General features: G+C 38.3%; 1 protein-coding gene across 5 annotated transcripts in view; it reads right to left on the bottom strand.

Moving 5' to 3' along the window:
* Positions 1-11,103: 11,103 nt before the first annotated feature.
* The window catches only part of HNMT (histamine N-methyltransferase), a 28,150-nt gene continuing 21,868 nt past the window's right edge, over positions 11,104-17,385 (bottom strand). For all 5 annotated transcript variants that reach the window (XM_039323971.1, XM_039323969.1, XM_039323973.1 and 2 more), the window contains one exon: positions 11,104-11,670. In XM_039323971.1, coding sequence (XP_039179905.1) covers positions 11,315-11,670 — 356 coding nt within the window. In that variant the 3' untranslated portion in view covers positions 11,104-11,314. The remainder of the gene's footprint in view (positions 11,671-17,385) is intronic.

Below are 17,385 nucleotides of genomic sequence, written 5' to 3'. Positions count from 1 at the left end.
TGATTCTACCTTACAATATACTGTGAAATAATCATTAATATTTAAACCTAACTGCCCAATCATTCTTTCATTATATTAAAATATAAACTGAATGTTCCTTGGTTTTTTGCCCATGTATTTGCTCACATTTCCCCTCTTTCAGCTGTACTCTTCCCCTTTTCTGATAGTCATTACACTAAGCTTTATGTTTGTACAGTCCTAACCGCAAACCATTTTAACCAAGTGTGTCTTCCTATCCTGTGTTTCAAATGAGTTCACAAATCCTACTTAAGGGGAAGTGACATTAACCATGGCTGAGATAAATGCAAACATAAAACCTGTAAAATAATAACTGGAATACATATAGTGCTACAGAAAATTTGTGTCGACAGGAGGAAGAGGCTTAGGAAATACAACATAGAGTTTCCCAGCTGGTTGCCAAACTCTTTAACTATTGTTTAAGTAGGTAGAACACTGAGCCTTAAATTCACTACAATGGCAATGTGTTGTTATTCATTAAATGCTATTTTTAAAACCCAACGAGTTAAAAGTATACACCAATACAAAGCAAAGAGCATCCCTTTCATTTACCAGCCTTCTATTTATGTAATTTAACTAGGGATGAATTTAGGCTTTTATTGGTTTCTTTCTTTTTTTTATTGAAAATTTTTTTAAATTTTACAAAACAAATCCCCTCCCCAGAGCCCCCCACCCTCCCTTACCCTCCCCCACTTCCCCAAACCTCCCAAACCCTCCCCCAACCTTCCCAGAGTTGAGTACAGGCTTAATTAAAATTTTCCAGAAAAAGAAAAGAAAAAATTGAAACACATATAAATCCTAAACAAATCTGGATACCTTAAATTAAATACTCTAAACATTTTCTAATATGCTTATAATGTTATCCATCATTCTATATAAACTCCCTCCAAAACACAAATTTAAACATTACTTTGTTTAAACATCTATACCTACAATATAAAATCTAATATAAATCATAGGCAAATCTGAATACATTTAATTAAACAAATTATACTCCCTCCAAAGCACAAATTTAAACATTACTTAAAACTTAAAACATTAAAATCCCCTTATACGCATTAAAATCTTACCAATAACAAATTCCATCTTAAAAATAATAATAATAATAATTAAAAAAACCCCAAACATTGAACACATTATAGTATACTCCAAATCTTTTCATATCATACTTATATTATTATCCAACATTCTTTATAAACTCCCTCCAAAACACAACTTTAAACATTACTTAAAACTTAAAACATTAAAATTCCCTTATACACATTTAAATCTTTACCAATAATAAATTCCATCCACAATAGACACATTAAACATTTAAATCTTTACCAATAATAATATTAATAATAATAATAATAATAATAATAATAATAATAATAATAATAATAATAATAATAATAATAGTAAAGTTGGAAGGGACCTTGGAGGTCATCTAGTCCAACCCCCTGCTCGGGCAGGACACCCTACACCATTTCGGACAAATGGCTGTCCAGTCTCTTCTTAAAAACTTCCAGTGTTGGAGCATTTACTGCTTCTGGAGGCAAGCTGTTCCACTGATTAATGGTTCTCACTGTCAGGAAGTTTCTCCTTAGTTCTAGGTTGCTTCTCTCCTTGATTAGTTTCCACCCGTTGCTTCTTGTCCTGCCTTCAGGTGCTTTGGAAAATAGCTTAATTCCCTCTTCTTTATGGCAGCCCCTGAGATATTGGAATACTGCTATCATGTCCCCCCTTGTCCTTCTCTTCGTAAAACTAGACATACCCAATTCTCGCAACCGTTCCTTATATGTTTTAGCCTCCAGTCCCCTAATCATCTTTGTTGCTCTTCTCTGTACTATTTCTAGAGTCTCAACATCTTTTTTACATCGTGGTGACCAAAACTGGATGCAGTATTCCAAGTGTGGCCTTACCAAGGCATTGAAGAGTGGTATTACTACTTCACGTGATCTTGATTCTATCCCTCTGTTAATGCAGCCTAGCACTGTGTTGGCCTTTTTGGCAGCTGCCGCACCCTGCTGGCTCATATTTAAGTGATTGTCTACTAGGACTCCGAGGTCCCTCTCACAGTTACTACTATTGAGCATGGTGCCACCTATGCTGTACTTGTGCATTTGGTTTTTCTTGCCTAAATGTAGACCCTTGCTTTTTTCACCATTGACTTTCATTTTGTTAGTTAGTGCCCAGTGTTCAAGTCTGTCCAGATCCTTCTGTATCTGAAGCCTGTCTTCTGGAGTGTTGGCTATTCCTGCCAGATTGGTGTCGTCTGCAAATTTGATGAGTTCCCCATCTATCCCTTCATCCAAATCGTTGATGAAGATGTTGAAGAGTACTGGGCCCAGAACAGAGCCCTGGGGCACCCCACTACACACTTCCCTCCATATAGATGCAGTTCCATTGAGGACCACTCGCTGAGTACGGCCGGTCAGCCAGCTCCGGATCCATCTGGTGGTGGTTCTGTCTACCCCACATTTTTCTATCTTGTCAAGTAGTATGTTGTGATCTACTTTATCAAATGCCTTACTGAAGTCCAAGTAAATTATGTCCACAGCATTCCTCTGATCCACTAAGAGGAATCAGTAAGTTCCATCCACAAAAAAACACAGTCCTTATCAGTCTCGATTGTCCATATAAAATTTTCATTCGATCTCCATCCTTATCAGTCTCTCAGTCTCTCTTATCCATAAGGCTCAAAAGAAATGCTTTGAGATCTGCCCTTAAAGGTTGCTCCGAAATTATAAATCCTGACTCTCCCGCCGGCTCAGAAGCCAATACATGTGAAGATTCCTTAAACTCCTTCTTCTGTTGGTCTTTTTCTTTACTATTATATGTTGCACAAGTTGTCCTCCGCCCCTTCCTCTCAGCTTGTTGAAGCCCCTCAGACTGAGATTTCCCATTTTCCATTTCTTCAGACAGCAATTTTACCCTTGAGGGTTGCTCCCGAAACTTTATAAGTCTTGCTTCTCCCGCAGGTTTAGAAACCAATAGATGTGAGGCTTCCTTAACCTTCTTCTGTTGCTGCTTCTCTTTACAGTTATATGTTGCACAAGTTATCTTCTGCTCCTCTATCTGAACTTGTTGAGGCCCCTCAAGCTGAGGTTCCCCAATTTTCATAAGTATAGGCTCTTCAGGGTATAATTCTACATTCTTTTCTTCCAAGGCTTTAAACTTAGTAGATGGCGATGAACATACCCCCAGGACCGAAGTATAAAAATCTTTTGCTTGAAAAACAGTATTAAGTCTATAACATATCCCCAGGTAATTCACCACCATTCCAATCGGAACATCCCATCTGAACGAGATTCGTCTCTTTTTAAGTTCATCTGCTAAAAAAGCAAACTCCTTTCTTATTCTTAAAATTTTAGATGGGATCTCCTTTAAAATTATAACGTCTTGTAGGGCAATTTGAAATCTCTTTTTATAAAAAGCTTGTATAATTTCATTGCGCAGGGATCTTTTCCCAAAGTAAATTACCACATCTCTTGGCAAATTCTTTTGCACTGCCACCACAGAATTAACTCTAAATAATTTTTCAATTTCACTAAGTATTTCCTCTTTTTCTTTATTCAAAATCACAGCAAAGTCCTTTGCAACCATCTCTTTCAGATCTCCTTGCAAAGACTCTCTCAAGCCTCTGATTCTTAAGGCGTATTCCATTTGTCCATATTGAAGCATAAGAATCTCATTTTCCATTTCTTTTTCCATACTTTCAAATTTTTCCTCCATCAATTCCACTTTTTCTTCTACCTCTTCCACACGGGAATTCAGCTTTTCAAAAACAGAGGCAACTCCTTTTAAAGCCAAAACTATATCTTGCCTCAAAATCTTATTATTTTCCTCTAAAATCTCTTTCATTTCTGCCCTAATTTGAGATATAACATTTCCCATCATATCTTGCAGATCCTTCACCATTATTGGTTGAGCCAAGGAAGAAGGTGAGGCTATTGATTTGGGAGCTGTAGGAATCCCTGGATGCTTTGGAGCCATCTTAAAAAAAAATCTTTACTCCTTCTTGAGAATTACAAAAATTAAACAAAAGAAAAAGAGAGATTAAATCCCAAAAAAAATTTCAAAAAATCCTTCAAAAGGAGGTCATTATAGCAAAAAAAAAAAAAAAAAAATACTAAACACTTTGGGGCCACAAAAATTAAACAAAAGAAAAAGAAAGATTAACTCCAGAAAAAAAAATCAATAAATCCTTCAAAGGGAGATCATTATAATAAAAAAGGGAGAAAAAAAGGAAAGAAAAGGAATTAAATAAAAAGAAATCCATTCCATTTTTTTTAAAAAATACAAAAAACAAAACAGAAAAGTTAAACAAAAATAATAATGCCTCTAAGATCCAAAAAAACCGATCGCTATCTTATTTTCCCTTTCAGCAAGAAAAAAAAAATCATTAAAAAGAAAAAGAAAGGGAAAGAGAAACACCAGGAAGCCTGCCTTTAAAAGTAAACAAAAATAATAATGCTTCTAAAATCCAAAAAAGCCGATCGCCATTTTATTTTCACTTTCATCAAAAAAAAAAAAAAGAATAAAACATCCATTCCAATCATTAAAAAGAAAAGAAAAGAGAAAGGGAAAGAAAAACACCAAAAAAACCTACCGATCACCAATCTAGCTTCCCAAAAGGAAAAATAAAAAAAATAATAATAAAAAATGCCGGAAAGTCTGCCGATCGCCATTTTATTTTCCCTTTCAGCAAAAAGTAAAAAGTAAAAAGAGGGAATATAAACGTAAAAATAAATCTTTAAACTAAAAATCCATATAAAGTCAAAGAAAGTAAAAGCTAATCCTCCAATCAACTCTGTCCGCTTCTAAAAAACTCACCAGATCTCTTTAAACGCGGAGGTGGTTGCAACGGCTTGTTTTGTCCCTAAGGACAAAAGCAGCTGGGAAGCGGAGACAGTCTGAACTCCGTGGGAGCACTCTTTTCACCCCCCAAAAAATATTGGGGGTGTATAAGAGGCTCTACCACTATTCAGACAACCCTCTTCCCCCCCCTTTGCCCGGGAGGGGGATTTTGAACCGCTGAACAGCTGGTGTCCGCTGTTCATAGCGATTCATTACACTTACCCAGGAGGACGGCTACAAAGTAGCCGCCATCGCCGCGCAGATCCACCGGAAGTAACCCTTATTGGTTTCTTTTATTATTTTTTTTACCTTGTCTTTTTTTTTTCAATCTCTTGCGCTAAGTCCTTGTAGGCCAAATTTAAATGGGCTGCAAATTTTTATAGTTGAGTTATAACTCACTGGAAAACAGGGCTCTTTAAAATGGAAGGCCTGACAAAACTTTAAACTACAGTGTCGCAAATGGCATCACAATAATTTATAATCTACAGGCAGCTCTTGGGTTTATTATCGCAATGACAAATGCACTGTCACTGTTAATAGGATATTCCCAGCAAGGGCTTCTTGTTATGCAAGCCAGGTTCACTATGTCATGCAGCATGATAGCAATAAAGCCTACAAGAATTGGTAATGAACTTCAATTACTAATAGATTATGGTTAATGGGAAATATGTGCAGTAAAGATATGGGTTTTTATATGTGCCTTCTGCTTCTCTACAAGGCAAAGATTTATGCTACAATTTATGTTAACATTCTCCAGACCGGAGAAAAGGAGAGTGAAAGGAAACAGAAGCCTAAATTGGTAGAAAGCTCCTCCATCCATAACAAAATATTTAAGACAATTTTAGCACATTGTACAAATGAAGATATAAAATTAGATAGTCATCCTTTTCATGAAAATGTGTATATTCTTATGAAACATTAAGTCCTCACTCTAGCAATATATTGATATAGGGTGTAGCGGCCTATAAAAGAAAATTCTTGCTATAATAAAATGGGTGCTGCTAAGCTCAGAGGGGAAAAAATAGAAATGATGATGGCATTTGAGAAACTGTTTAATTTGTTCAATTTGCTTGTAGGAATTACTCAGTGAAAGAATAGATGTGACATGTCAAAGTTTAGGATGAGTAACTTAATGATTTGCAGTCAAATGAAAACAGCATGGTGGAAAAACCTTGGATTCAACTAGGAACACTGCAGCTTGATAACTTGAAAATAAAGTTATTTTGTCTATGATACCTCAGGGCTAGCTCCAGGGGGAATTGCTGAGATAAAGGGAAAAGGCTGAGATTCAGGAAGAAAGGCTGGGGCTGGTGATTGGTCTAGGTTGCCTTCCATTTAACCATCCTGTGGACAGCAGGCTCCACAATTAGGCAAAATTAAGGAACCACCTCAAGTGGGACCCAAAAAGTTTTATTTGTCCAAATATGGGCTTTTGAGAGCACAACTTCAGGGTTAATACGTTCTCCAATGCCCAATCTAGTCAGGCTTTGTGGAGGGAATAGAATGAGATCTATCCACTTATTTGTTGCCTCAAGTTGTAAAATATCTTAGGCTGCTCTACACAAGTGTTCGGCATAGCCTGACCACATCTAGAGCATTATATCCACTTCTGGGCATTAACTTTTAAGAAGACTATTGACAAACTGGAGTTGATCCAGAGAACAGAAATCATTATGATGGGAAGGTTGATCCAATCCTGTTAATAGTTGAAATATCTGCATCTATTTAAGCCAGGGAACGTAAATTAAAGGAGAGATACAGTGCCACTCTTCCATATTAGAAATCTGGGATGGAGAAGATGAATCATATTCCAGGGGGCAAAATTAAAACCAGTGAGTAGAATTTGCAAAAATAAAGATTTCATCTAGATGTTAGAAAAAGCTTTCTAACAACAGAGCTATTCTACAGTGGAGCACATGTGTCAGGTGCAAGAAACCAGGAGCCAAGATAGGGTTCATAAGTACGACGAGTTTATTTCATGCTATGTATACACAAGAATATGAATTATTAATGGTCAAGGCAAATTGGTGTAGGTAAGAGTCAATGGAATTTATGGGGGGGCTGAACTTAGGTCTCTTGTGGGAGCATAGTAACTCCAAACTGATGACTCATTTGATCCCACCCTTGGGCTCAGCCTGGTCATCTCCTGCACATGGCTCCAAGAGGGGTGGATGGCAATAGCACTAGAACTTAGACTTATATACACTTCACAGTGCTTTATAGACCTCTCTAAGCAGTTTACAGAGTCAGCATATTGCCCCCAACAATCTGGGTCCTTATTTTACTGACCTTGGAAGGATGGAAGGCTGAGTCGGTGAGGATTGAATCCCTGGCAGTCAGCAAAATAGAATACAACACTGCATTCTGACCACTGTGCCATCATGGCTCCAGGGTGGATTCTTTTATAGATAGCTCTACAAAGACTACTGAGCTATAACTCCTGGGATTTCTTAGCTTTGGCCATACATGTTGGGGTTACCAGGAGCTATAGTTCAGCAACTTGTAGATGTTTCCTTTGGATTCAGAAGCAATGATTATCCATGGTGGCACAGTGGTTAGAATGCACTATTGCAGGCTACTTCTGCTGACTGCAGGCTGACAGCAGTTCGGCAGTTTGAGTCTCACTGGCTCAAGGTTGACTCAGCCTTCCTTTCTTCTAAGGTCAGTAAAATGAGCATCCAGATTGTTGGGGGCAATAGAGAGGGCTGTAAAGCACTGTGAAGTGGTATATAAGTCTAAGTGCTATTGTTATTGCTATTATTGCAAGGCAGAAGAAAAAAATGACAATAATATAACAATATGACAACAATCAAAGAATAATCATGAGTATTGAAAAATACAGTAAGACAAAGAAAGACCCCTTGGCCCTTCTGCCAGTCAGGAAACCCCAGAGAAGCACCATACACACAAACATTTCAAGGTCTCCATGGAACTTCCCTCCCAAGTATCTTATGTAGGGCTTTGCAATGATGTCATCTTACTACATTTTTCCCATGGCAAGGAGGACAGTTCTATCTTATTTTGGTGTGCTTTGTCTTCTTGCCGAGAATGAGAGCATCATAGTTGAAGAGTCCGTGTTTATATCAGGGGGGAATGAGACCATCTTTAAAATTAAAAAATAACATCTATTTCTCCAGATTACTTGGATTGAAGTTGAGAAAGATCATCCTATTCTACACAGATGTCCCACAAAGGACAGGGCAAAATAAAATATGACCTTTAATGGCTAAAATAAAGCTTTGTTTAATTCTGCAGTATATAGTCAACCATGACATGAAAATATAAAGTTCTGTGTACTTTGTGCCTAAGGAAATGAGGCATACTCTATTATCCAATGCCCCCTCACCAATGGAAACAGCAGCATTTCACTTTCAGATCTATATTAATGAGAGAAATACAGAATGAAAGGGAACTATGAAAGTGGCCACCAAAAATTAATTGGAAGCAGAATTATTAACACTTTCTCGGTGTGCTTTGTGCTTGTGTGTGCGCATTCTTTTGCATCCACAGCAATAGCAGGACATTAAAGGTGGGGAAATAGTAGTAAGAGGATTTTTAAAAAATCCATAAAAAGGAGAAATCAGCCTCTCCTCCTGTAGATTCTCTGTAACCATCTTGTTAAAGGAATGCTTATTGTGTGGCTAAACAATATTTTGTTTCTCACCTCCCTTGAGTCCCTTGTCTATTCATTTCCAAGATAAAAAAATGTCAGCCACTTAGGAAACGTCACCTATCAGTGAATGGCAGGGCATGCAAATTGGCATGCAATCAAAATTTTCCTTTCTGGAAGAGGAAACCCACCCTCTCCACCTTTTCTTTGTGAACTAATCCATTTTGCTAAATCCTCCAAACAATTGAAGAATTTTGTATATCTTTTAGGACTCAACGTTTCCTACAGGAAGGCTTTAAAAAGTATAAATCTTCTCCTGACAATTTTAAAAGTGTATCCTTTGAAGCTAATGTTGATTGCTGCACTGGATGGCTTCGTGATCTCAGATCACAAGATTCACACGTCCCAAGATGAATCTGAACCTGAATGAATGGTAAGGCATTCTTATCTCCCTCAGAACACAACATCCTCCATAAAGGATTGAGTTAAAACAAAGAGAATACCAACCAGCACCATTGGAGTTAGAAGGCTATATCAATTTGGAATAAATATATGATAAATACACCAACTGCAATTCTTGGCAGTCCTAGGAGCATCATTCCAAACAGGAAGGAAGGAAGGAAGGAAGGAAGGAAGGAAGGAAGGAAGGAAGGAAGGAAGGAAGGAAGGATCTATTCCTTTGACCAAACATATAAGGAAACAGAATAACTTCAGGGCAGAAAAAGCAGCCCTAAAAACATTAGAAAATAATCAAACCATCATTGTCCTCCCAACTGCCCAACCACAGTTTTCATAAGAAAAAAACCATTTTGCATCCAAAAAGCAAAAGAGATGCTGAATGACAAGTAAACCTACAATATCATCAATACAAACCCTTTACAGAAACTAGACAACCAATCAGAAAAACCCTCTATGACCTAATCATAATGTGATAAGCCAGAAAAGAGGAACAATGGCTCACGAAACGAGAACATATCCATGAACATCAACTGATAGCCAAAAGAGTGAAGGTGAATCTTATCAAGATGGAGGAACTGTTTCCCATCAAGGTTTTCTATTTGCTCCAGTGTTGGCACTTGATAGGAAAGCAATACTGCTGGAGGAATTTATTTATTTATTAGAATATGTCAATGGTACAATTAGCCAGGAGACTATAGTACAGCATAATAGTACAGGAGTTGTTTGGCTGCTGAACAGTGCTATTCCATTTAGTTCATGATTATGTGCTATCCAGGGTGCACAACAGGTGATGAACTAGCTCCACACTAGAAAGATGAGTGATGTCCTGTGGTGTTATTTGGGACTTTCTCTCACCTCCAATGCTGCTCCAATAATGATAGGCAGCATCGGTAGAGGTCTGACCATCCCCACATTTGGTACTTATTTATCTACTCGCATGTAGCATGTTTTCGAACTGCTAGGTTGGCAGAAGTTGAGGCAAGTGATGTGAGCTCACTCTGTCACTTGGTGCTAGGACTCGAACTACCAGAGCAGAGATCATGTCCACCATCTTTAAGCCACTGAACAGCCATGCCTCCTAAACCCCTGGAGGAAAAGGTCCATGGTTTGGGGAGCTTCTTGGATTGGAAGTTCCAGCAATTCCAGTAGGTGAAGGTAGTGGTCATGGAACTGATCTGTCAGCTGCAGTCTCATCTGGGATGAGAGAATCTTGCTACAGTGGTTCATGCTCTTTTTATCACCTACAGCAGTGATGGTTAACCTTTTAGAGACCGAGTGCCCAAACTGCAACCCAAAACCCACTTATGCATCGTTGGGTGCTGGGTGGGTGTGGCCATTGCTGGGTGTGGCCCATTGGATGGATATGGCCCATTGGATGGGTGTGGCCAATTGGTTGTGGTGGTAACGGCAGACTGGGTGGGACTAAAAAGTTCAATCAATCAATTCCAACTTTGCAAAATCTTTTTTTCCCCGTGAGAAGTTGAAATTGACTGATTGATTGAATCATTTTTTTGTGTGCACATGGCAGCGGAGGCCTAAAGCAAAAAGGTTTTATAAAACCCAGCTGAAGGCCTAGGACTGGGGTGATGACGCGCATGCCGACAGAAAGGGCTCTGAGTTCCACCTCTGGCACTTGTGCCATAGGTTCGCCACCACTGACCTACAGTATCTGGACTACTGTAACAAGCTGTATATGGCCCTGCCCTTAAAGACTATGTGGATTCAGAATGCAACAGCCAGGTCAATAGTTGGAGTTCATCAGTAGGAATACATTACCCCCTGGGTTGAGAGCCCAGCACTGGTTACCAATAGGCTTTTGAGTACAATTTAAAGGGCTCATCATTCATGTCTTGGCACCAAGTCCACTTAAGGAATATTTTGCACTTCTCCCTAGCTTATCGTCCTGTATAGATCCTTTTAAAAGAGTCAGATGCTAAAAGGTAGAACCAAAGTCATTGCATAATTTTAGCATATGTGTCATACAGATCCTTAAAGAAAATAATCTTAAAGTAATCATTATTTGAAAGACATTGAGGCACTTTTTCATCAGATGTATGAATGAATCAACCATACCTTCTTGATAAACCAGATGAATATAGACTTTTGCCTTTTCAAGATCTGATTCATCATCTCAACATAGGACCTTCACATAGGAATAATGATAGGCAGCCCAATAAGGTAAGTTTTAATTTATTAATAAGGTGTCCCTCTGCAACATTGCAAACACATATCTATACTCTTAACAATTCTAATGCAAGGCACAAAATACTATATCTCACTTGAGTGTTTCTGTCTGTATCTGTCTCAGGTTTCACATACAAGCCAGTTATTAAAATATTAAACAAGTTCATAGTGATATTAGGTGTGTAAGTAAGTCTCTCCATTTTAATGTTCAATCATTATTGCGCTCAGGGTGTTATTAAAAAAATACTTGTCACCTCTCCTTTCACTGTATTCGGGCTTTTTAAGATCTTCAATGAGTTCATTTTTTAGATCAAGAGGGGCAGTTTTACTGAAATTGTAGGTTTCTGTCAAAAAATCAAGCAAAAGTTCACCAGTTTTGCTCCCTTCATTAAAGCAATCCGTAATGTCCATGTCTGATGGAAGCTCATAAGACTGATATTTTAGTCCAGAACCATCAAGCACCTCTTCAACATCAGCAGAAGAAATATATAAACAAAGATCATTCGGAGGTAAATGATGACCGTATTTCCTCCACAATTTGGCCCAGCCACTGCGTCCTGTCAAATAAACAATATCACAAACATGTAAGTGACAAATTATTTGTATTATACATATTCCAGTAGAAGAGAATGTTTATAGCTCAGGGTTGAACTGTGGGGTCTTTGGTGCTCTCTGAGCTTGGTTGTTTTCTTGCAGACATTTCATTACCGAACTAGGTAACATCAGCAGTTTTAGAAGAGAGGGGGGTGGGTTGCTGTCTGTTTGTTTACTAGGAGCTTGCCCTGTCAGTGTTGTTGAGAATTATCTCGGTGATTGCTTGATTAAGCTGTTATTTATTGTTTGTTTGTCTGGGTTATACATGTAATTTGCAATGAATGGATTTCCCACATTTTAAACCCAAGGCTTGAAACAGAAAGAAAAACCAAAGCAGTGAAATTTCATTCTGTCAAATACAGTTCAGGTTCATTTTTCCCATGTTGTTCCTTCCAAATGTATTTGCATTGTAAGTCCCTAAATTCCTGGCAATCTTATTCAGTGACCATGCTCTTTAGGGGTTTTTAAGAGTGATTATAGTCCCACAGAAGAGAGAAAAACTGAGAATGTAGCAAATAGCATCGGATCAGGCAGACATCTTAATTCCTAACTGGAAAAGATCCATTTTGGGGAGAAATCAGAAGAAAATCAATTCATCGCATGGGTCCAGGAGTACCAGAGACAATCTGCACAGATTTAACATGAGGCAAAATATGGGTGGAATAACAAGAAAAAGAGAAGATTTTGGCAACAAGTTATTGGGAAAAAAGGAATGTGCCTGGCTGAAACCAGAGAGGGTCTCAAATAAGAAAGTTGCCACATATCTTGTCTTTTTGACACTTGCAGGCACAAATCCCAAATCTAAATCCAAGTTGGTTCAATATGCAAACCAATTAGAGAGGACTTCTTTATGAACATTATCCATAATGAACAGGGGTGGCATTACATGTTCCGGAATTGGGGTGGTTATATATTTCCAAGGAGACCTCTTCCTCTTTTCAATCTCTCTCAATGCTGCTGAAGCTTTGTACATAATTTAGAAGCTGAGGTTTATTTCCAGCCATGAATAGGAGCATCACTGAGGCCAGAGCTGATCTCATGATTGACTCCTCACCACCCCATAAAAATAAATCAGAAACTGGTTGATAAATCTCCAAATTGTCGAGAAGAACAGGTTTAGAGCCACTTTGGAAGCAATTGCCCATGGTGGCTAGTGAAATCATTCTAGCAGTGGAAGGCTTTGATCACCACACATAACTAACTGTACATTTAAAATAAAATGCTTTTATTGGAATAGGAAGAAGGATTTGGGTGTTTTCACAGCATTCCACCTGAAATTTTCTGACTAAAACTGGGGGAGTCTGAGACAGAGAAGATGTCATCAGCCTGCTGTCTTTGCTTGAAACCCAGTCCCTTCTCTCTCTCTCTCTCTCTCTCTCTCTCTCTCTCTCTCTCTCTCTCTCTCTCTCTCTCTCTCTCTCTCTCTCTCCTTCCTCCCTCCCTCCCTTCCTCCCTCCCTCCATCTTTCGCTCTCTCTCAAGAGCTCTTGACTTTCCCAAAGATAAATGACTTTAGTTTACATTTATTCAGATTTAAAGTCATCTTGATTGAATCTGCAATCAAGTTAGATGTTGAGGGAAAGATTTTGGGATAAGTGATTATGTAAACAACAATTGCCTTTTCTTAGGTATCTCATCATATAGCATCAAAATATATCATTTCTGAAGGATGGGAAAATGATTTCTTACAATGATGGCTATTTATGTGTCTGGTAGAACAACAAGAACATATGGAAACGTGTGTGTGTGTGTTTGTTTGTTTGTTACAGGAGAGATCCTGAACTTCAAAGCTGCTTTCCCATTTCTATTTATAGGAAATACAGGTATCCACTCAGTAACCATTTGACCCAGGTTCAAAATTCCAATGGTTGCTCCCCCCCATCATGTGACTGACCTCAGAGACTTGGCAACCAGACTGCATTTACAGCTGTTTGTAGCATCCCACAATCACATGATCACATTTTACAATGGTTTTGCCGAAAAACATTTATTTCTGTTTTTGGCAAAACCACAGCCATAGTGAGCCACTGCTTCACTTAACGATCACCTCAGAAAAGGTCATAAAATTGGGTCAGTCTCAGGGGTTAGCCACTTTATGACTGTCATGACTTACATCTGTGATGGGCAGGTGCCTTCATGGTCATAACTCAAGGAGCAGCTGTGATCCCTGTTTAACATAATTTGAATATATCAGCTTTAAAATGGAGCCCAGAGTCCAGAGACTGTGTACTATCTTTTGAAAAGCCGAAATCTTATAAACAAATATTTTGATAGAGATGAAGTCAGCTTTCTCCTGCCTGATGTTTTAGACTTTAATTCCCAAAATTTGGCAAAGGTTCGTGAAAGTACATTAAAGCAGGAAAATAGTACATTCAGCCTAATCCTGGATGTTTACTGGAAAGGAAGTCCATTTAGTACATGTATGCATCAACGTACAACTTCAGTCATGGTTAATTGAAATCTAATTAACTTTCGTATGATTTAGCTGAGAGATCGACTTATATATGCTGCCTACGTAGGCAATTGTAATTAATTCAGAAGCCTCTACGGAGACTGAGATGCAAGATGATACCAATCTTCTGACAAAGGATCATCTTGATTTAGAATAGGCCTAAAATAAGCCTGGCTACATGAGACTTTAATGTAGTTTTCATGAAGTTGCATAGAATGACAAGATGACAGGATAGGAGGCCTCCATCAGACTCATGAAATTCTAGTATAAAGATGTCCCGAATTATTCAAAATGCTTTGCAATCTTAGATCACCCAGCTTGCAACCTCTTACAGTGAAATGGGAGCTATTTTTATTTTAAAAAGTGGCCGCATGTTAGGTATATATACGATACCACAGAAAGAGAGAGAGAAAGAGAAAGAGAGAAATATATTAGCAGGAACAGTAGGAAGGGGCACCAGGCTAATTCATTTATTTGGTACCCTCAGTGGCATGATTCAGCATTTCTGATGTGAATCATTTATAAAAAGCCAAAGCTCCTGGCCCCTTTGGATAGGAAAGCAATAAATTCAGGACTAATGAGGGCCTGCTGAGAAGTATGACTGCAAATCCCCAATGTTAATAAAGCTACTTGTCTGCCTTTTTTTTTTCTTTTTTCTTTTTGAAGGAAAACAGTCTGTCTCGAAAGAGTTTCTTTCGGAAACATAAACATTGTCAGCTTTAAATGAATGCCACACAACAAATTTGGGTTATTTATTCTTTCCCTGTTTCTCCCTCCCTTCCCCAGTGGTGGGAAATGAATGCCGAGCACTAATTGCAAGGAATGCGCTGGTGTCAGTGTTGTGTGACTCAATGCCATTTCTGAAACGGAGCAATTATACACTACCTGACTGGCACATTATTATAATCACTCCCTGTAGATGCAACATATGGCGCTAGACTGGTGTTTTTTAAGACTTTGTGGCTGTGAGAGGAGGATATTATCTTTAAAAACAACCCTATATCTTTCTTCATGGCTGGCCTGGTTTCACTGACAATTGAAATATGGGCGGATCTGATGTCCCCCGTGTTTCTTATCAGATTCCTACTCTCCATTTCATATGGTAGATGAGGAGGCAAACAGCACACTGAGCATAACTCACTGGGAACAGGTGAATCGGTACGAGTAGCACCAGAAAGCTTTCACATAAGACTTGGTACAAAAGTGCTAGATGTTGTTTTATTGACTACGTTCAAGAAAGTCTTATTTTAGCAAAGGCTTCTTCTGTTCCTCTGCTTGTTCACCTCTTGTGATGTTTATCTACTCTATTGAACATCACACTATTCTTTCTGAATGATGGAATCTCACATCTTTTCCTTAATTGATTGTCTTTGCTTGTCTTCTTTCTTTTGCTATTTTTTACTCAGGTGAGGAACTGCTGGCAGAAAAAAAAAATTACACAAGGGTGTAACTCAGTTCCAATGGATGCCTCCATAAACATTTTCAGATAGGTGCCCTAGATTCAGTTAGCTTAGAGCAGGGGTGTCCATGCTGGCTGGGAAATTCTGGGATTTCAGGTCTTAAAGTTACCAAGTTTGGACATCTCTGACTTAGACTTTATGCATACCTGCCTGTTGCATTCCTTGTGTGTGCTAAGTATGCTGGAGAAGAGAGAAACTTGGGGCAGCAAAATGTTTTGAGTTTTTTAAAAAAATCTGTAACTAAAAATATTCAAAATCAGGTCAGGGTAAATTTACCCATTATTTTTTTCTTTTTCCTTTTCTAATTTCTTGTAAAAGGTCCCTTTTCTCTTAAGGTGCTTCAAGGCATACTAGCAGAAGGTGGATTATCAATATAAAATCTGGCTTCTTGTATAGATATGTTTTGCACCCAGGTACTTACTGTATAACTAATTATTCTGAAAAACAGTTTTAAGACCACATCTCTCTCATAAGTATAAAGTCAGCACTTGATATCTAATATGGTCTTTTCCCTGATGAACTAGCTTTCAACATGCACTTATTAAGAAGAAAGGGTGTTCAACGATGTATCTTCTGTCCACAAAGATCTGGCCCAGGCATATATCTGGTGCACGAGATGACTTGTTTCTTTAGGGTACTTCTTTTGTATACATGTCTCTGTGGTTTGAATATAATAATGCCTTTCATCATTTCTTATTCTGTGTATATATGTATGCGATTTTTTTAAAAAAAGTTTTAGACTCATATTTTTTTTCTTTATTTATAAGAATAACCATATGGCTAAAGTTAGGGAGATGAGAAATAATCCCTAATTTGGACATTCCAATTTAAAGGGAATGTTTCACTACAACAGGTTAAGCATTTGACAAAAATCTTGTTTTTGTTTTCACTGAAAACATGACCGGATAAATAATTCTTTCAAAAAACTAGAGAAAGCGTGTATTTGTGTTCATGGGCAGCCTGGAATCCAATTGAGTTGGGTTATGTAGATGCTGCCATGATAATTCCTCTGTATTAGTAGGCTGCTATTTTGTGAACGGTATTTAATAATCCCAACTCTCTTTTCTATCCCTCCCCTCATTCCTGTTCTATTCACAACATAAACCTGAGAGTAACAGATGCAAACTGTGAAATCAATGAAACCTGAAAGTGCTTAACTTTCGCTGGTTGTACCCATAAGACTTGCATTAGGCACTAATCCTAAAAATGTTATTTGCTTTGCTCACCCAGAGGCATAGAATCAAGATCATGCGAAGTAATATTACCGCTTTATAAAGTCCTAGTAAGACCACACCTGGAATACTGCAGCCAGCTTTGGTCACCATATCACAAAAAAGATGTTGAGAGTTTGGAAAAAATTCAGAGAAGAGCAACTAAGATGATCAGGGCCCTGGAAACTAAAACATATGAAAAACAGCTACGGGACTTGGGTTTGGCTAGTCTAAAGAAAAGAAGAAATAGGGGCGACATGATAGCAGTATTCCAGTATTTGAGAATCTGCCACAAAGAAGAGGGAGTCAAGTTATTCTCCAAAGCACCAGAGGGCAGGACAAGAAATAATAGTTGGAAATTGATCAAAGAGAGAAACAACCTGGAATTGAGGAGAAACTTACTGACAGTGAGGACAATCAACCAGTGAAACAGCTTGCCCCCAGAAATCGTGGGCGCTCCGTCACTGGAGATTTTTAAGAGGAGACTGGACATGTTTTGCTGCTTGAGCAGGGGGCTGGACTAGAAGACCTCCGAGGTCTATTCTATTCTATTCTA

This window comes from Crotalus tigris, unplaced genomic scaffold (assembly GCF_016545835.1).
Source record: "Crotalus tigris isolate CLP2741 ecotype Arizona unplaced genomic scaffold, ASM1654583v1 scf7180000024290.1160143, whole genome shotgun sequence".
In the NCBI taxonomy this organism is placed as follows: domain Eukaryota; kingdom Metazoa; phylum Chordata; class Lepidosauria; order Squamata; family Viperidae; genus Crotalus; species Crotalus tigris.
This window is presented reverse-complemented; position numbering and strand designations above follow the sequence as displayed.